The 14,091-nt window shown below is 37.2% G+C and overlaps 1 protein-coding gene across 3 annotated transcripts in view; it reads left to right on the forward strand.

Annotated features, from left to right (window-relative positions):
• Positions 1-11,950, forward strand: part of LOC132512939 (zinc finger protein 182) — a 33,294-nt gene extending 21,344 nt beyond the window's left edge. For 2 of the 3 annotated variants that reach the window (XM_060137010.1, XM_060137009.1), the window contains 3 exons: positions 4,470-4,596; positions 4,908-5,003; positions 9,042-11,950. In XM_060137010.1, coding sequence (XP_059992993.1) covers positions 4,470-4,596; positions 4,908-5,003; positions 9,042-10,672 — 1,854 coding nt within the window. In that variant the 3' untranslated portion in view covers positions 10,673-11,950. The remainder of the gene's footprint in view (positions 1-4,469; positions 4,597-4,907; positions 5,004-9,041) is intronic. The other variant, XM_060137012.1, reaches the window with a different exon arrangement.
• Positions 11,951-14,091: the final 2,141 nt, after the last annotated feature.

Genomic DNA, 14,091 nt, shown 5'->3' on the forward strand with positions numbered 1-14,091 from the left:
CTGTGATTGATCTAGCCCACTTTTCAGTGTTTTTATACTTATGGTAGATTTTCTCTTTCTAAGCTTTGATTTCAGCTCATTCTTAGGTTCTCTGCTCCCCTCTCTGTTCTCTTGACTGTTTTCTTCATACCCTTCTCACACTCCAGAAAGGTTTGTGGAGGTAATTTGAAAGCCAGCTGAGCTGGAATTTGGTATTTGTTTTTCAATTATAGGTAATTAGAAATGTGTATAGTACTCTCTATTTTCTATTATAAGTTATACTGAAGGTATAGGTTATGTGTAGTTTTATTTGTTCTTCATATTGATCTGTATAGTTGTTTGGAGGATATGTGAAGAGATTTGGATTTAACTACTTCACCTTTAACAGGTGAAGTTATTCCATATTACCTGGAGGATCCTTAATTTTTTAAATAAAAAATTAAGGTATAATCTGTATACAGTAAAATAGGCCTTCAGTGTACAGTTCTGCATCTTTTGGCAAACTCTGCAAGTTTTGACACTGCCACAATGAAGATGTAGAACAGTTCTATCGCCTCCCAATACAGTTGACCCTTGGAAACTCGGGGGTTAGTGGTTCCAGCTCCCTGCACAGTTGAAAATTTACGTATAACTTTGGACTCCGTCAAAATTTGACTGCTAATAGCCTAGTGTTGACCAAAAGCTTTACCAATAACATAAACAGTCTATTAACACATATTTTGTATGTTATATGTATTAAATACTGTATTCTTACAATAAAGTAAGCTAGAGATAAGGAAATGTCATGAAGAAAATCATAAGGAAGAGAAAACACATGTTCAGTACTGCACTGTATTTGTCGATACTTAAGTTTGTGTCGTCTGTTTACAAGATGAATCACATCATCTGTCAGTACCTACATTAATATTGTCTTATATGATACAAAATACTGTAGATGTTATACAGATTATTAACACGATATCAACAATGAAAAGATAGTATGAAAAAGAAATTCATTTTTATTTACAGTTATAACGATTTATACATTGATAACGAAGAAGCAGCAATATGATTGCTTTATGGTAGCATAGTGTAGTCGATATGATTGCTTCACGGTAGCTTAGCCTATACACTAATGAATGGTTATATAATTTTATGGCATACAGTATTACAGTCATATTCATAATACAGTATTGGAAACATTGTTATATTTTTTAAAAACCCACTTACCTGTGATGATAGGCTGATAAGCAGTTTCTCCAATTATGAGAGAGAAGGGCATACTGTACGGTAATAAAATTCTTTGAAAGCAAAGTTATAAAATAGTAGGAAAACTAACACATTATTAATTTTATATAAATATCACCATATGCCTATGTAAGGATAGAATAGTATCTACGTATATTTTATGCTTTCATGACATTCCTAAATTTTTCTTAATATTTTCAATATTTCTAGGCTATGCAATTCATCTGTTAGTTTTTTCAAATTGTTGCAAATCTCCAAAAATTTTTCCAGTATATTTACTGAAAGAAATCTGCATATAAGTGGACCCATGTAGTTCAAATCTGTGTTGTCAGATTGTCAATCTGTGTTGTCAAGGGTCAACTGTATTTCCCCTTTGTAGTCAACCCCTTTGTAGTCAACCCCTGGCCGCACCCTGGCCCCTTGTAATCACTGATATATTTTTGGTCTCTATAGTTTTGCCTTTCCCATGTTATATAAATGGAATAATACAGTATGTAGCTTGTTGAGTCTGGCTTCTTTCACTTAGGGTAATACATTTGAGGTTCACCCATGTTGTTGCATGTATCATTAGTTCTTTCAGTTTTCTTGTTGAGTAGTATTACATTGTATAGATTACAGTTTGTTTTTCACTCACTGGTTGAAAAACATTTGGGTTGTTTCCATATTTTGGTGATTACAAATATACCTGCTATATAAATGTTCATGTACAGGTTTTTGGGTTTACATAAGTTTTCTTTCCACTTGGGTAAATTTACCTGTGAGTGGGATTGCAGGTCCTATGGGAGTATATGCTTAACTTCATAAGAAACTAGAAAACTGTTCCAAAGTGGCTGTTCCATTTGCATCCCTATCTATGATAAATGAGACTTCCAGTTGTTCCACATCACCAGCACTTGGCATTGTCCGTTTCTTTTCCCATTCTGATACGTATGTAGTGGTAGTTCATTGTGGTTTTGATTTGTAGTTTCCTCATGGCTAATGATGTTGAGCATCTTTGTATGTGCTTATTTCCCATTTATATATCTTTGGTAAAGTATGTCTCTTTTGCTTTTTTTTTTCAGTTTTGAGAGTTCTAGTTCTTATGTATTCTCAATACAGCTTCTTTGTCGGGTATATGATTTGTAAATATTTTCTCCTGTTCCATGGCTTTTTATTCTTTTAACAGTGTCTTTTGAATTTTGGTGTCACATCAAAGAAATACTTGGTAAACCTAAGGTTAAAAAGATTTTCTCTTATATTTTCTTCTAAAAATTTTATAGGTTTAGATTTTACATGTAGGTCTGTGATCCATTTTGAGTTAATTTTTATATATGTTGGAGGTATGGATTGAAGTTCTTTTTTTATTTTTATTTTTTGGCATATGGATATCCAGTTGTTCCAACACCATTTGTTGAAATGGGAACTCCCATTTTCCATCAAAGTGCCTTTGCATTTGTCAAAAATAATTTTAAGTATAAAGATATAAAGTACCTTTAATTATAACATACATGAAGTACAGTTTATAAGTGTACAGCTTGATAAATTATCACAAAGTGGACACACTGTGGAGCCACCCCCAGGTCAAGGTGAAGATTATAACATAAATCACGACCTAAATCCCCCTTCATGCCCTCTTTCAATCAATATCAGCCTCAAAGATAATCACTCTCCTAACTTCTGACATCATGGATTAGGCTTGCCTGTTCTCCTACTGTATATAAATAGAATTATGCAGTATGTGCTCTTTTGTGGCTGGATTCTTTTGCTCATTAGTACAATTGTGACATTCATCTATGTTGGATATGCAGCTGTAGTTCATTCCTTTTCATTACCACATAGTATTCCTTTGAAAGATTGTGCCACAATTTACCTACTGTATTTTTGAGGGACATTTGGATTTTTCCCACAACTTAGTATTAGAAATAGTGCTTCTGTGAACATCCTTGTACTTGTTTTCTAGAGCACATGTGCATGATTTTCTCTAAAGTGTGCACCTAAGAGTAGAATTTCTGGGTCATAGTGTTTGCAAATCATTAACTTTAGTAAATAATGCCAAACTGTTTTCCCAAGCAGTTATACCAGTTTTTAACATTCCTACTAACAGCGTGTGCGAGTTCCCATTTCAACACAATCTTATGGCATTTTATCTATCTATCTATCTATTTATTTATTTATTTATTTTTGCAGTGCGCGGGCCTCTCACTGTTGTGGCCTCTCCCGTTGCGGAGCACAGGCTCCAGACGCGCAGGCTCGGCGGCCATGGCTCACGGGCCCAGCCGCTCCGCGGCATGTGGGATCTTCCCGGACCAGGGCACGAACCCGTGTCCCCTGCATCGGCAGGCGGACTCTCAACCACTGCACCACCAGGGAAGCCACATCTTATGGCATTTTAGTCATATAATTATAATGTTTCTGGTGGGTGCCAAGTGGTGTCTCAGTGTGGCTTAAATTTTCATTTACCTGAGTGCTAACAGGGTTGGGTATATTTTCTTATGTTCATAGAACATATGTCCATATGTTTATTTTTTCCTTTTAGTGAAGTATCTATTCACATCTCGTCTATTTTTCTGCATTGTTTGTATGTGTCTTTTGATTTGTAGGGGTTATTTTATATGTTCCAGATCAGAACGCTTTATCACTTATGAAAGCTGCCGATAATCTCCCCATCTATAGGTTGCCTTTACTGCTGTATTTTTAATCTTGTAACATGTATGTCTTTTCCTTTATGAGTAGTGCTTTTCATGTCTTGTTTTTGAATGTTTTCCCTACACCAAGCTTATGAAAACATTTTCCTATATTATTTTCCAGACACTTCATCGTGTTACCTTTCACATTAGATTTACAAATTACCTGTAGCAGATTTTTGTATATAGTGAGAGTTAGGGGGTTAAATGTCATTTTTGTCCCCATATAGATATCTGGTAACCCATCCACATTTACTTGAAAATATCATCCTGTCACCACTGTTTTGCAGTTTCAACTTTATCATAACTCAGGTGTCCGTACATATTTGGATTATCTTTTTAGTTCTACTGGACTATATGTCTATCCATCTATCCTTGTGCTAATGCCACATTGTCTTAAATATTCTGTTATTTAATGTAATAGTTTCTCTACCATGACTTGTGATTTTTTTTTCCCACAAAGTAGGTCACTAATTTGATAGGCATCCTGTATTAAATTATCATCATGAACTGGAAACCCAGTCAGAAGTTCCCCTACATTCATTCCATCCTTATCACCCAGTGGTAAGCATATTAGAATAAAAGAATGTGCAATTATAGGGACTCATGACATTTGAGGATGTGGCTGTGGATTTCACCCAGGAGGAGTGGCAATACCTGAACCCTCCACAGAGGAACCTGTACAGAGATGTGATGCTGGAGACCTACAGCAACCTGGTCTCTGTGGGTAAGAATGGCTTCCTCAGGTAATTTTGCTGTTTATGATTATTCTGTCCAATAGAACGCTTTTCCTTTCTCAAGTTTGGAAACTTCCAAGGCCTCTGAACTGATTGAAGAGTTTGTCATTAAGTTCCATGGATCAGAGTTCCTTTTCCCCCTTTGCTTTCCTGACAAGGTGTTTGTGAACTCAAAACTCAGGTGAATTGGTTTGACGACCATTGTGTCAAGTGATATATCGCTTGTACTGCCCCAAACTCCACCTTCCTTTTTCTCAGAGGCTCTGAAGACCAAGGAGGTATTGCTGTCATTTCTCATTAGCAGGGCAGCAGGTTACCAAACCAGATCTCATCCTTAAATTGGAGGTAGAAGAGCCATGCCTGCCAGAAGGAAAAATCCCAATTTGGAGCTTTCCAGGTAAGTGGGATTGACTCAGGCTATGGGGACAGGAGGTCCCAGCTTGTCAGTCAGGGGTGAGGACCTGTGAAAGGACTTTCAGGAATATCTCAGGAATGGTTGTTGGAGGACAGGGACATGAACACCTAAGACACCCCCTCCCCTATCCTACACCCACCAGACCACTCTCCTTAGGTTGGTGCTCACCAATAAGTTTCTGCACAGCTCCATTTCCCTGTATAAAGTTGTCTTGTAAATGACAGTCCGCTGGCCCCACGCCCTGCCAGTTCTATCGTTCTTACCTCCCACTGCTCATCTGAAGCCAGGCCCAAATGAGTCACAGGCCTAGGCACTAATGCTCTAATCCCAGATTGGGTTACCTGATTCCATCCAGTTTAGACATTCCTATGAGATTTGTTCTCCTAAAGCATCTTGATTCTCTCTTTAACAACAGCTTTATTAAGATATAATTAACATACAATAAAATTCACTCTTTTGAAGTGAAACTCAAAAACTCAGGATGTTTATTATATTCACAGAATATACTGTCTAACCATCACCACTATCTAATTCTAGAACATTATCATCACCCTCCAAAGAAACTCCTATCCCTTATCAGTCACTCTCCATTCCCCAACCCCCATCCCCTGGCAAGCACTAATCTACTTTCTATCTCTATAGTTTTGCCTATTCTGGACATTTCTTATAAATGGAACCATACAAAATGTGGAATTTTATGTCTGGTTTCTTTCATTTGGCATGTTTTCAAGGTTTGTCCATATTGTAGCATGTGTCATCACTTTTTATGGTGGAATGGTATTTCATTGTATGGATATTCCACATTTTGTTTATCCATTCATCTGTTGATGGACATTTAGGTTATTTCCACTTTTGGGGTATTATAGATAATGCTGCTATGAACATTCATGTAGAAGTTTTGAAATGTACATTTTCATTTCTTTTGAGAACATACATAGGAGTGGAATTGTTAGACCATGTGATAGCTGTTTGTGTTAACATTTTGTGGAACTGCCAAACTGTGTGAATATCCTGTTCCTCCAAAATTTTTACCTGGTGGTTTTAACGTTCACTGATGATTCTTGCCTGAATCAATTATTACTAAGATGGTTAGAAAAATGGTGCATTTTCTATCATTCCTTCTACATTTGTAAGTTGGCATTTTTCTGTAAAGAACTTTCCTTCTTTGTTGATTAGCTGGAATACTTCAATAAAGAGGGATTGCCCTCCATCTATTACAGTTGACCCTTGAACAACACAGGTTTGAACTGTGCAAGTCCACTTATATGCGTTTTTCAATGGTAATGGTACAGTGCTAGATGATCTGCAGTTGGTTAAATCCACGGATGTGGGACCGCAGACTAGGAGGAGAAACTACCTATATGGAGGGCCAACTATAAGTTACAATTGGATTTTCAACTGTGCAGAAGGTCAGTGCCCCTAACCCCTGCATTGTTCAAGGGTCAACTGTATTTGGTTATATATGAGTTACATGTATTTTTCCATTTCTTTATCAGTTTTCAAAATGAGTTGGTTTTGTAGCATCATTCAAAGCCTAGTATGTCTTTTTGGAGTATCATTTATGGACTTATGGATTTAAACACTTTTATGTTTTGATCCATTGCCTTACCCTTTTTATAAATCAAACTGCTCTATCTCTGGCCAGTGGAAACCCCTTCAAGTTGGGTCCCTAGGCTTTGGTAGCTTCCTTGCTTTCTGTTGTTACAAGATGTTCCAGGCTCATATTATACAGTTCCTTTCTCTGCCCTGGAATCAGCCATTTCTCCAAGGAGCCTTGGTTCTTTTTAGTGGTAAATAATGTTTTGTGACCACAATTTGGATGTTAGGGAATTGTTTCTTAGGCCTTTTCATTGACATAGCTAGGAACTACGTAAACAAAGATTTTTAAGAGAAAGACATGTATTCAAATGTATATTTCCAAATCAAATTCTGGACTTAAAGGTTTTTAATTTATTAATCTTACATCTGATGGTAATATTGTTAATATTATTCTGAGATTGCTGAATGTGTATAGTGGGTTGAATCAATTGAGGTAATCATGTTGGTGCCATTGAGAATCAAGACTTTTTAGCATGGTTGTTAGGAAATACAGATGAGGGGATATTTATTACTATTAGGGAATCCTTTTATTTTCAATTTTGCTTTATGAGTATATAAAATATTTGCAAAATATTAACTTGGTTCCAAAATCAAACCTAGAAAATAAAATCAAACCTAGAAAACAAGGTATATTCAAAGAAGTCCAGCCTCTTTCCCTCTCCATCCTACTCTCTCTCTTCCTTCCCCCATAGGTAACCATTTGTTAAAATTTAAAGATTTATCCTTCCATTGTTTTTTATAGTATGAGCCTATATTATTTTAAATATATACTTATATATTTGTTTCCTCCTTAGAAAAATGTTAGCCTACTGTGCTTATTTTTATACACCTTCTTTATTCAGTTAATTCAAGAACATGTTAAATATACTGAGATAGTCCTTACTTCTTTTTATAGTAATGTAGTGACTCAATCATAATAGTAGTAGCTGTATTGTAATAGTGGTAGTTGTTATTCTAGTAAACATTTGAAGTGCTGTACATAAACATTACATTTCGGTGGGCACTATTATAATTCCTGTTTTCCAGCTGTGAAAGTAAGATGCAAATAGATTAGCTAATATGCCTAAGGTCACAGAACATGTAAAAGTCTGATCCAGGATTTGATCCTGGCCTAGAGAACTTATGACCCTAGCCACATGTGCTATGTTGCTTCTTAACCACCTAAGGAGGTCCAGATTCAGTAGATCCTTGGTGGAGCTTGGGTCCCATCGAATGTATTTTCTAAAAGCTTTTCTTATGATTATGATATTCACTCTCAGTTAAGAACTAGTGCTTTACTATGGAAAGAAAGGAAGTCATAGGAAGAGAAGCCACAGCTGCATGATCCCTTTTAAAATTCAGTATTACTCTCAAATGTTGTTATTAAATCTAAGTGGTAATATGAGTAGTTATTGTACTCTTCTTTCAACTTTTCTGTATGTTTGAAATTTTTCATATAAAATTTTAGGAAAAGGTGAGAAGAAAATTAAACTACAAAAAATAAAAATTCAGTGTATGTGCAAAAAGTATTTACTGTCCAGGATACCATTGGTTTTAAGACACACCACTGAGAAATAAAATTTTCCAGCAATTTATGACATGTCATTGATTGTAAGGTGAATCTGGATTCAGAGGTTTTAAAATGTGGAATAATACGCATCTTATAATTGATGAAGTATGGTATATTAAAGGCAAGGCCTTGCAATTTTAACTGTCTAAATGAGTGGTACAGATAACTGACTACTTTAGAAGTTAATGAAAGTTAAAGTTATTGAGGAAGATCAGATTAAGCTTTTTTGAAAAGACTGAACTGCTTCTTGAAAGTTATCTAGATTCTGAATATAGCAAAATATGGAGGACGGGGCTATGTGAGTGACGGAACATGAGGAAGGGTTTGGAGTTAACAATAGATGGAGTTTTTAGTGGAATTAGTGTAGGCAGAAGCAGAAGGTGGTGTTGAAGAACTGTGAATGCAAACTTGGATGAATACAAAGGTGAATCCAAATTGGGCAAGGATATTTAGGTTTCTTTGTTTTTGTAAGGCTAATTATTCTAGATATTTCTCTCATTTACTGAGAATGTGGGCTTCAGGATTGTTGTAAGATTTGAGTCCACAAGTCACAGTGTTGTATTTCTGTCTAGGTGGAAATAATGTAAGTCAGGAACAGTTAAGAGTTCATATGATAAATAAAGGGTGATAATATCTCCAGAGTGATGTAAAAGTAGAGGTAAGAAAGACTGAGATGTTAGGGTAAGATTGTTTTGGTAACAAAAAGGCTAGCAGGTGGGAGTTTAGTAAAAGAACAGGATTTGATGGCTGTGATTCTCCAGGAACTCATAAAATGAGATATCAGTATCAGCTTTCATATGGTAGGGCATTTCTAAAGAAGGTCCATTCCATAATGTCAAAGTATAAAGATGGTTTATTGTACTTCTTTCTAGAAGAAGCCTGCCAGGTTGATGAACAGTTTGAGAGACAGCATCAGGATGACCAAGATAAATATCTGATGCAAGTTGGATTCCCTGACAGGAAAACAATTACCACCAAGAGTGGCCTTGACTATAATGAATTCGGAAACATACTTCATCTGAATACAAACCTTGTTGCTTCAATACAAAGGCCCCATAAATTTGAGTCATTTGGATATAATATGGTAGATAATTTAGACTTATTTAGTAGAAGCTCTGCAGGAAAGAAGCATGATAATGAATGTGCAAAATTATTCTTCCATACTGAGTATGAGAAAACAACTCCTGGAGTAAAACCCTATGGATACAAAGAGTGTGGGAAGACCCTCAGGCAAAAGAAAGGTCTTAGTCTACATCAGAGAATTAAAAATGGAGAGAAACCCTTTGAATGTACTGCATGTAGGAAAACCTTCAGCAAGAAGTCACACCTCATTGTACATTGGAGGACTCATACAGGAGAGAAACCCTTTGGATGTACAGAATGTGGAAAAGCCTTTAGCCAAAAATCTCAGCTCATTATACACCTGAGAACTCATACAGGAGAGAGGCCCTTTGAGTGTCCAGAATGTGGAAAAGCCTTCAGGGAAAAGTCAACTGTCATTATACATTACAGGACTCATACGGGAGAGAAACCTTATGAATGTAATGAATGTGGAAAAGCCTTCACTCAAAAGTCAAACCTCATTGTCCATCAGAAAACCCACACAGGAGAAAAAACTTACGAATGCACCAAATGTGGGGAATCTTTCATACAGAAGCTTGATCTAATTATACATCATAGTACTCATACAGGAAAGAAACCCCATGAATGTAATGAGTGTAAGAAAACTTTCAGTGATAAGTCAACTCTCATTATACATCAAAGAACTCATACGGGAGAGAAACCTCATAAATGTACAGAATGTGGGAAGTCTTTCAACGAGAAGTCAACCCTCATTGTGCATCAGCGAACTCATACGGGAGAGAAACCCTATGAATGTGATGTGTGTGGGAAAACCTTCACCCAAAAGTCAAACCTTGGTGTACATCAAAGAACTCATTCAGGAGAGAAACCCTTTGAATGTAATGAATGTGAGAAAGCATTCTCTCAGAAATCCTATCTCATGCTACACCAGAGAGGTCATACAGGAGAGAAGCCCTATGAATGCAATGAATGTGAAAAAGCATTTTCCCAGAAATCATATCTCATTATACATCAAAGAACGCATACAGAAGAAAAACCCTATAAATGTAATGAATGTGGCAAAGCCTTCAGAGAAAAGTCGAAGCTCATTATACATCAGAGAATCCATACAGGAGAGAAGCCCTATGAATGTCCTGTATGTTGGAAAGCTTTCAGCCAGAAGTCACAGCTCATAATACATCAGCGAACACACACAGGAGAGAAACCCTATGCGTGCACAGAGTGTGGCAAAGCCTTCAGAGAAAAATCAACATTCACTGTACATCAGAGAACTCATACTGGAGAGAAACCCTATAAGTGTACAGAATGTGGGAAAGCCTTTACTCAAAAGTCAAATCTTATTGTACATCAGAGAACACATACAGGAAAGAAAGCCCATGGGAAAGGCCATACCCGGAAGTCTAAGCTCATTGCACATTAGAGAGTCAACAATGCAGTTATCTTCACTGAAGGAAAGTTTTGTCAGTTTAAGTAAACATTTTAAAAGTATGTTCTGACTTCTGGTTTAAATATGGGGAGTAAAGTCAGCCTTTTTTTCTTTCCATCTCAGTCTTCGCCCAAAACTACTAGGAGAAAAAGAAGTGGACGTGTAATCTCTGTATCTGACAAAATTAGGAGATCACTGAAACCCTGAAGAGAGGGCTGCCAGAGGCAGAGGAAATCAAGCACCAGTGCAAGGAGATTTCAAAGGCTAGAGAGGAGTGGTCAAGGCTGCAGATGTGAGATAGCACTGGTAAGGACTGTTAGCCAAGTTTTAGGCTGAGTGCAAGACCAAATAGATACATAACAATGGTAACAGAGAGCATGGGCAGGTGGGACGTTTCCTAGACCCATTTGGAGTCTCAGGAGAGACAGGCAGGGGCCTCAACAAGGAATTGCTCAGACAAGCCATATTTGCAGAAAGTAGTCTATACTCATGAGAGGAGCAGTTGGCAGGGGCTGGGGAAAGAGAAGGGAGTGTTCTTGTGAAGAACCCAACAGCTGCCCCTATTTACTGACTCTGGAAAGTCAAGTCTGAAAAACCTACCAAATGCAAAAGTAATTCCAGTTAGAAAAACTCTGATCTGCCTAGAATGTGGCCCCATTTCTTCCCTTACATGAACTTCCAGCAAACAACAAGTCCAGGAAAAACTCTTATTCAATGAGGAATGATTCCAAGGCAATCAAAACCATAAATGTACATGGCTTTTGAGCCAGCAATTCCACTTCTAGGAATGTATATACTCATGCATGTACAAAATGATGGACACACAGAGGTATTCAGTGATGCACTGTTTGTGAAAAAAGATTGGAAGCTTTCCACATGGCTCCTGAAATCATGGAATGTTTGCACAGCAACCTTTTAGGTAGACAAAAAAAAAAATGGATAAAGAGAACTTGGACAACATTTGTGTAGTGATGTGGGATGACCTCCAATATACATTATTAGAAAAGCAAGGTGCAGGATACTGAGGATAATATGCTACCATTTGTAAGTAAAAAGGAGAACGAATGGTGAATACATAATTGAGTGTATATGCATAAACTATCTCTGGAAAGATATACGAGAAGCTGGGAACCCTGATTACCTCTGGGAAAGGGAAGGGGAAGTGGGTGGCTGGAGGGAAGGAATGGGAGGGAGACAACTGTATATCCTTTCAGAACTTTTGAAAATTGTACTATGTGGATGTACTACCTTTTCAAAAAATAAAACTTTTTTAAAAGCATATTTTCTATTACTATTCTAATGAAGTCAGATTCTAGATGCAGGATTTCATAACATTTAGTATAGATATGCTCAATGTGGAGTTTCATTTTTTTAGAGTGAGTAAATTGAATTATCAGTCAGACAAAACAGATATCCAGCCAGTTCCAAAGGCACACAAGCATTGCTTTCTTGAGGTTGCCAAATAAAGTGATTCTAAGGTCAGCTGGGACTGCATTATGTAAATCTACAATAATTGAGACTGGAACACATTTCTTATTTAGTATGCACAGTGACATCTGTGAAAATATCCTGTACTAAAGCCTGCCAATGCCTTTCTATATCTTAAAACGATTTAAATTACTTCATTCATGCATGTGTATGTATTCTTTTTACAAGAGATATAAAGCATAAATCCACAGAGAGGTTGAAGAACTTGCCCCCCAAATCACACCTCTGCTGGTGACAACATTTTCCAAGGTGAGAGACAGATTGAAAGCCATGATCTTAATGGATACAGCCAAAGTCCATGTAATAGCACTTTTGCTCCAGAAGGAGAGGTCCCACTGTATGGATGACCATATTTGTGGCCCTCACCCTATTGTGGTTTTTCACTGAGGCCATCTCTGTGGTGGAATCAAGCTTAGTAGATGCAAACTATTACATTGAGAATGGATAAACAGCAAGGTCTTACTGTATAGCACAGGGAACTATATTCAATATCCTGTGATACACCATAATGGAAAAGAATATGAAAAATAATGTATATATGTATAACTGAATCACTTTGCTGTATAGCAGAAATTAACATGACATTGTACATCAACCATACTTCAATAAAATTGAAAAACAAAAGAAACATTTCATCCTCCTGCTGATAGAGAATATTCCTGGGGTTTCAGGCCCATCAAAGGTCACCCTTAAGTGGGATGGGGATGTGCGGTCAGATCTGCCATTTCAGGTTGATCTTGGACTCCTGCTTCCTGGGGCCCAGATGGCAGTCTGATGTGATGGCCATGTGTGTAAGCAGAGGTGAGTGAGGCAGGGACCCAGAGGGGAAGGGGTGGAAATCTCCAGCAATAGATGTGAATAGCAAAGTGGATCTGGGGGTCATCATTGATAAGAAAGTAGTAGTTAGAGAAAAAACGTGTCTTTGTGGCATTTTACAGTTGCTGTATGAGTTTAGGAGAAATAGTATTTCCTGTTAACTTGCAATTGTCTTTATCTGTACCTGTTATGCAGTGCTGCCTTTTTCTTTCTCACTCTGAGCTGATTTTCACTCTTTCTGTCCCAGAGAAGTTTTTACTCTTCACTACCCCTTTTGGCCAAGGGCAGGTGAGTTCAACTATAGAATATTATTCTGGAAAATTCACATCTTCACCATTGTCTGGGTTACATTGATCTAAAGATGGTTTGGAGAACGTAATCTGTAGTTGGACAAATGCCCATTCTTCACATTCCTTCAAAAGCACCTTAGTGTTGCATCATCAGAAAGGACAGTGGCTGCACAGTAGCATTTAGGACTCTGGAGGTCCCACATTTAAACACTGTAACACGAACACTAGGGGAATGATTATACTAAGATTGTGTAGTACACTCCTAAGTCAAGAGCCAAGTTTACCCAAGTAAAGGAAAAGAGCAGATCCCATTCCTAATCTGAAGAGTATGCAGAAGCAGATATTGGTGGACTAGCAAAAATATCAGATACATTGATTTGCTTGTTTGTTTCTCTGATATTTTTAGTAATGTTAAAGATCCCAGAGAACCTATTGGAATATAGGTACAACATTCTTCCACCTTGAGAGGCCAATATTATATCTAGAGTGGCTGTATGCTCAACCACTGCTTGTCTGATTTCATGAACCTCTCCTGCAAGGAGTTCTATAGCCTTAGTGACCTTGTCTAGTTTTCCTGCTGTTCTCTGAACAATAGTATATAGAATTTCACCCACTTTTCTGGCCTCTTACAAAGTGTGGAAAGAAGAGACTTGGTGACAGAAAAAGGCAGTCCAAAATTCCTCTTGAGTAAAGTCTTTGGACTCAAATCAAGGTCCAGTCTCTCTCCTTCTGGAATCAAATTATCTAAAGACTTCTTTCTCTGAAAAGGAAACTTATTGAAGCAAAAGAAACTCTGGGTGATATTAGGGGCTCTTTTGA

This window comes from Lagenorhynchus albirostris, chromosome X, assembly GCF_949774975.1.
Source record: "Lagenorhynchus albirostris chromosome X, mLagAlb1.1, whole genome shotgun sequence".
Lineage (NCBI taxonomy): Eukaryota > Metazoa > Chordata > Mammalia > Artiodactyla > Delphinidae > Lagenorhynchus > Lagenorhynchus albirostris.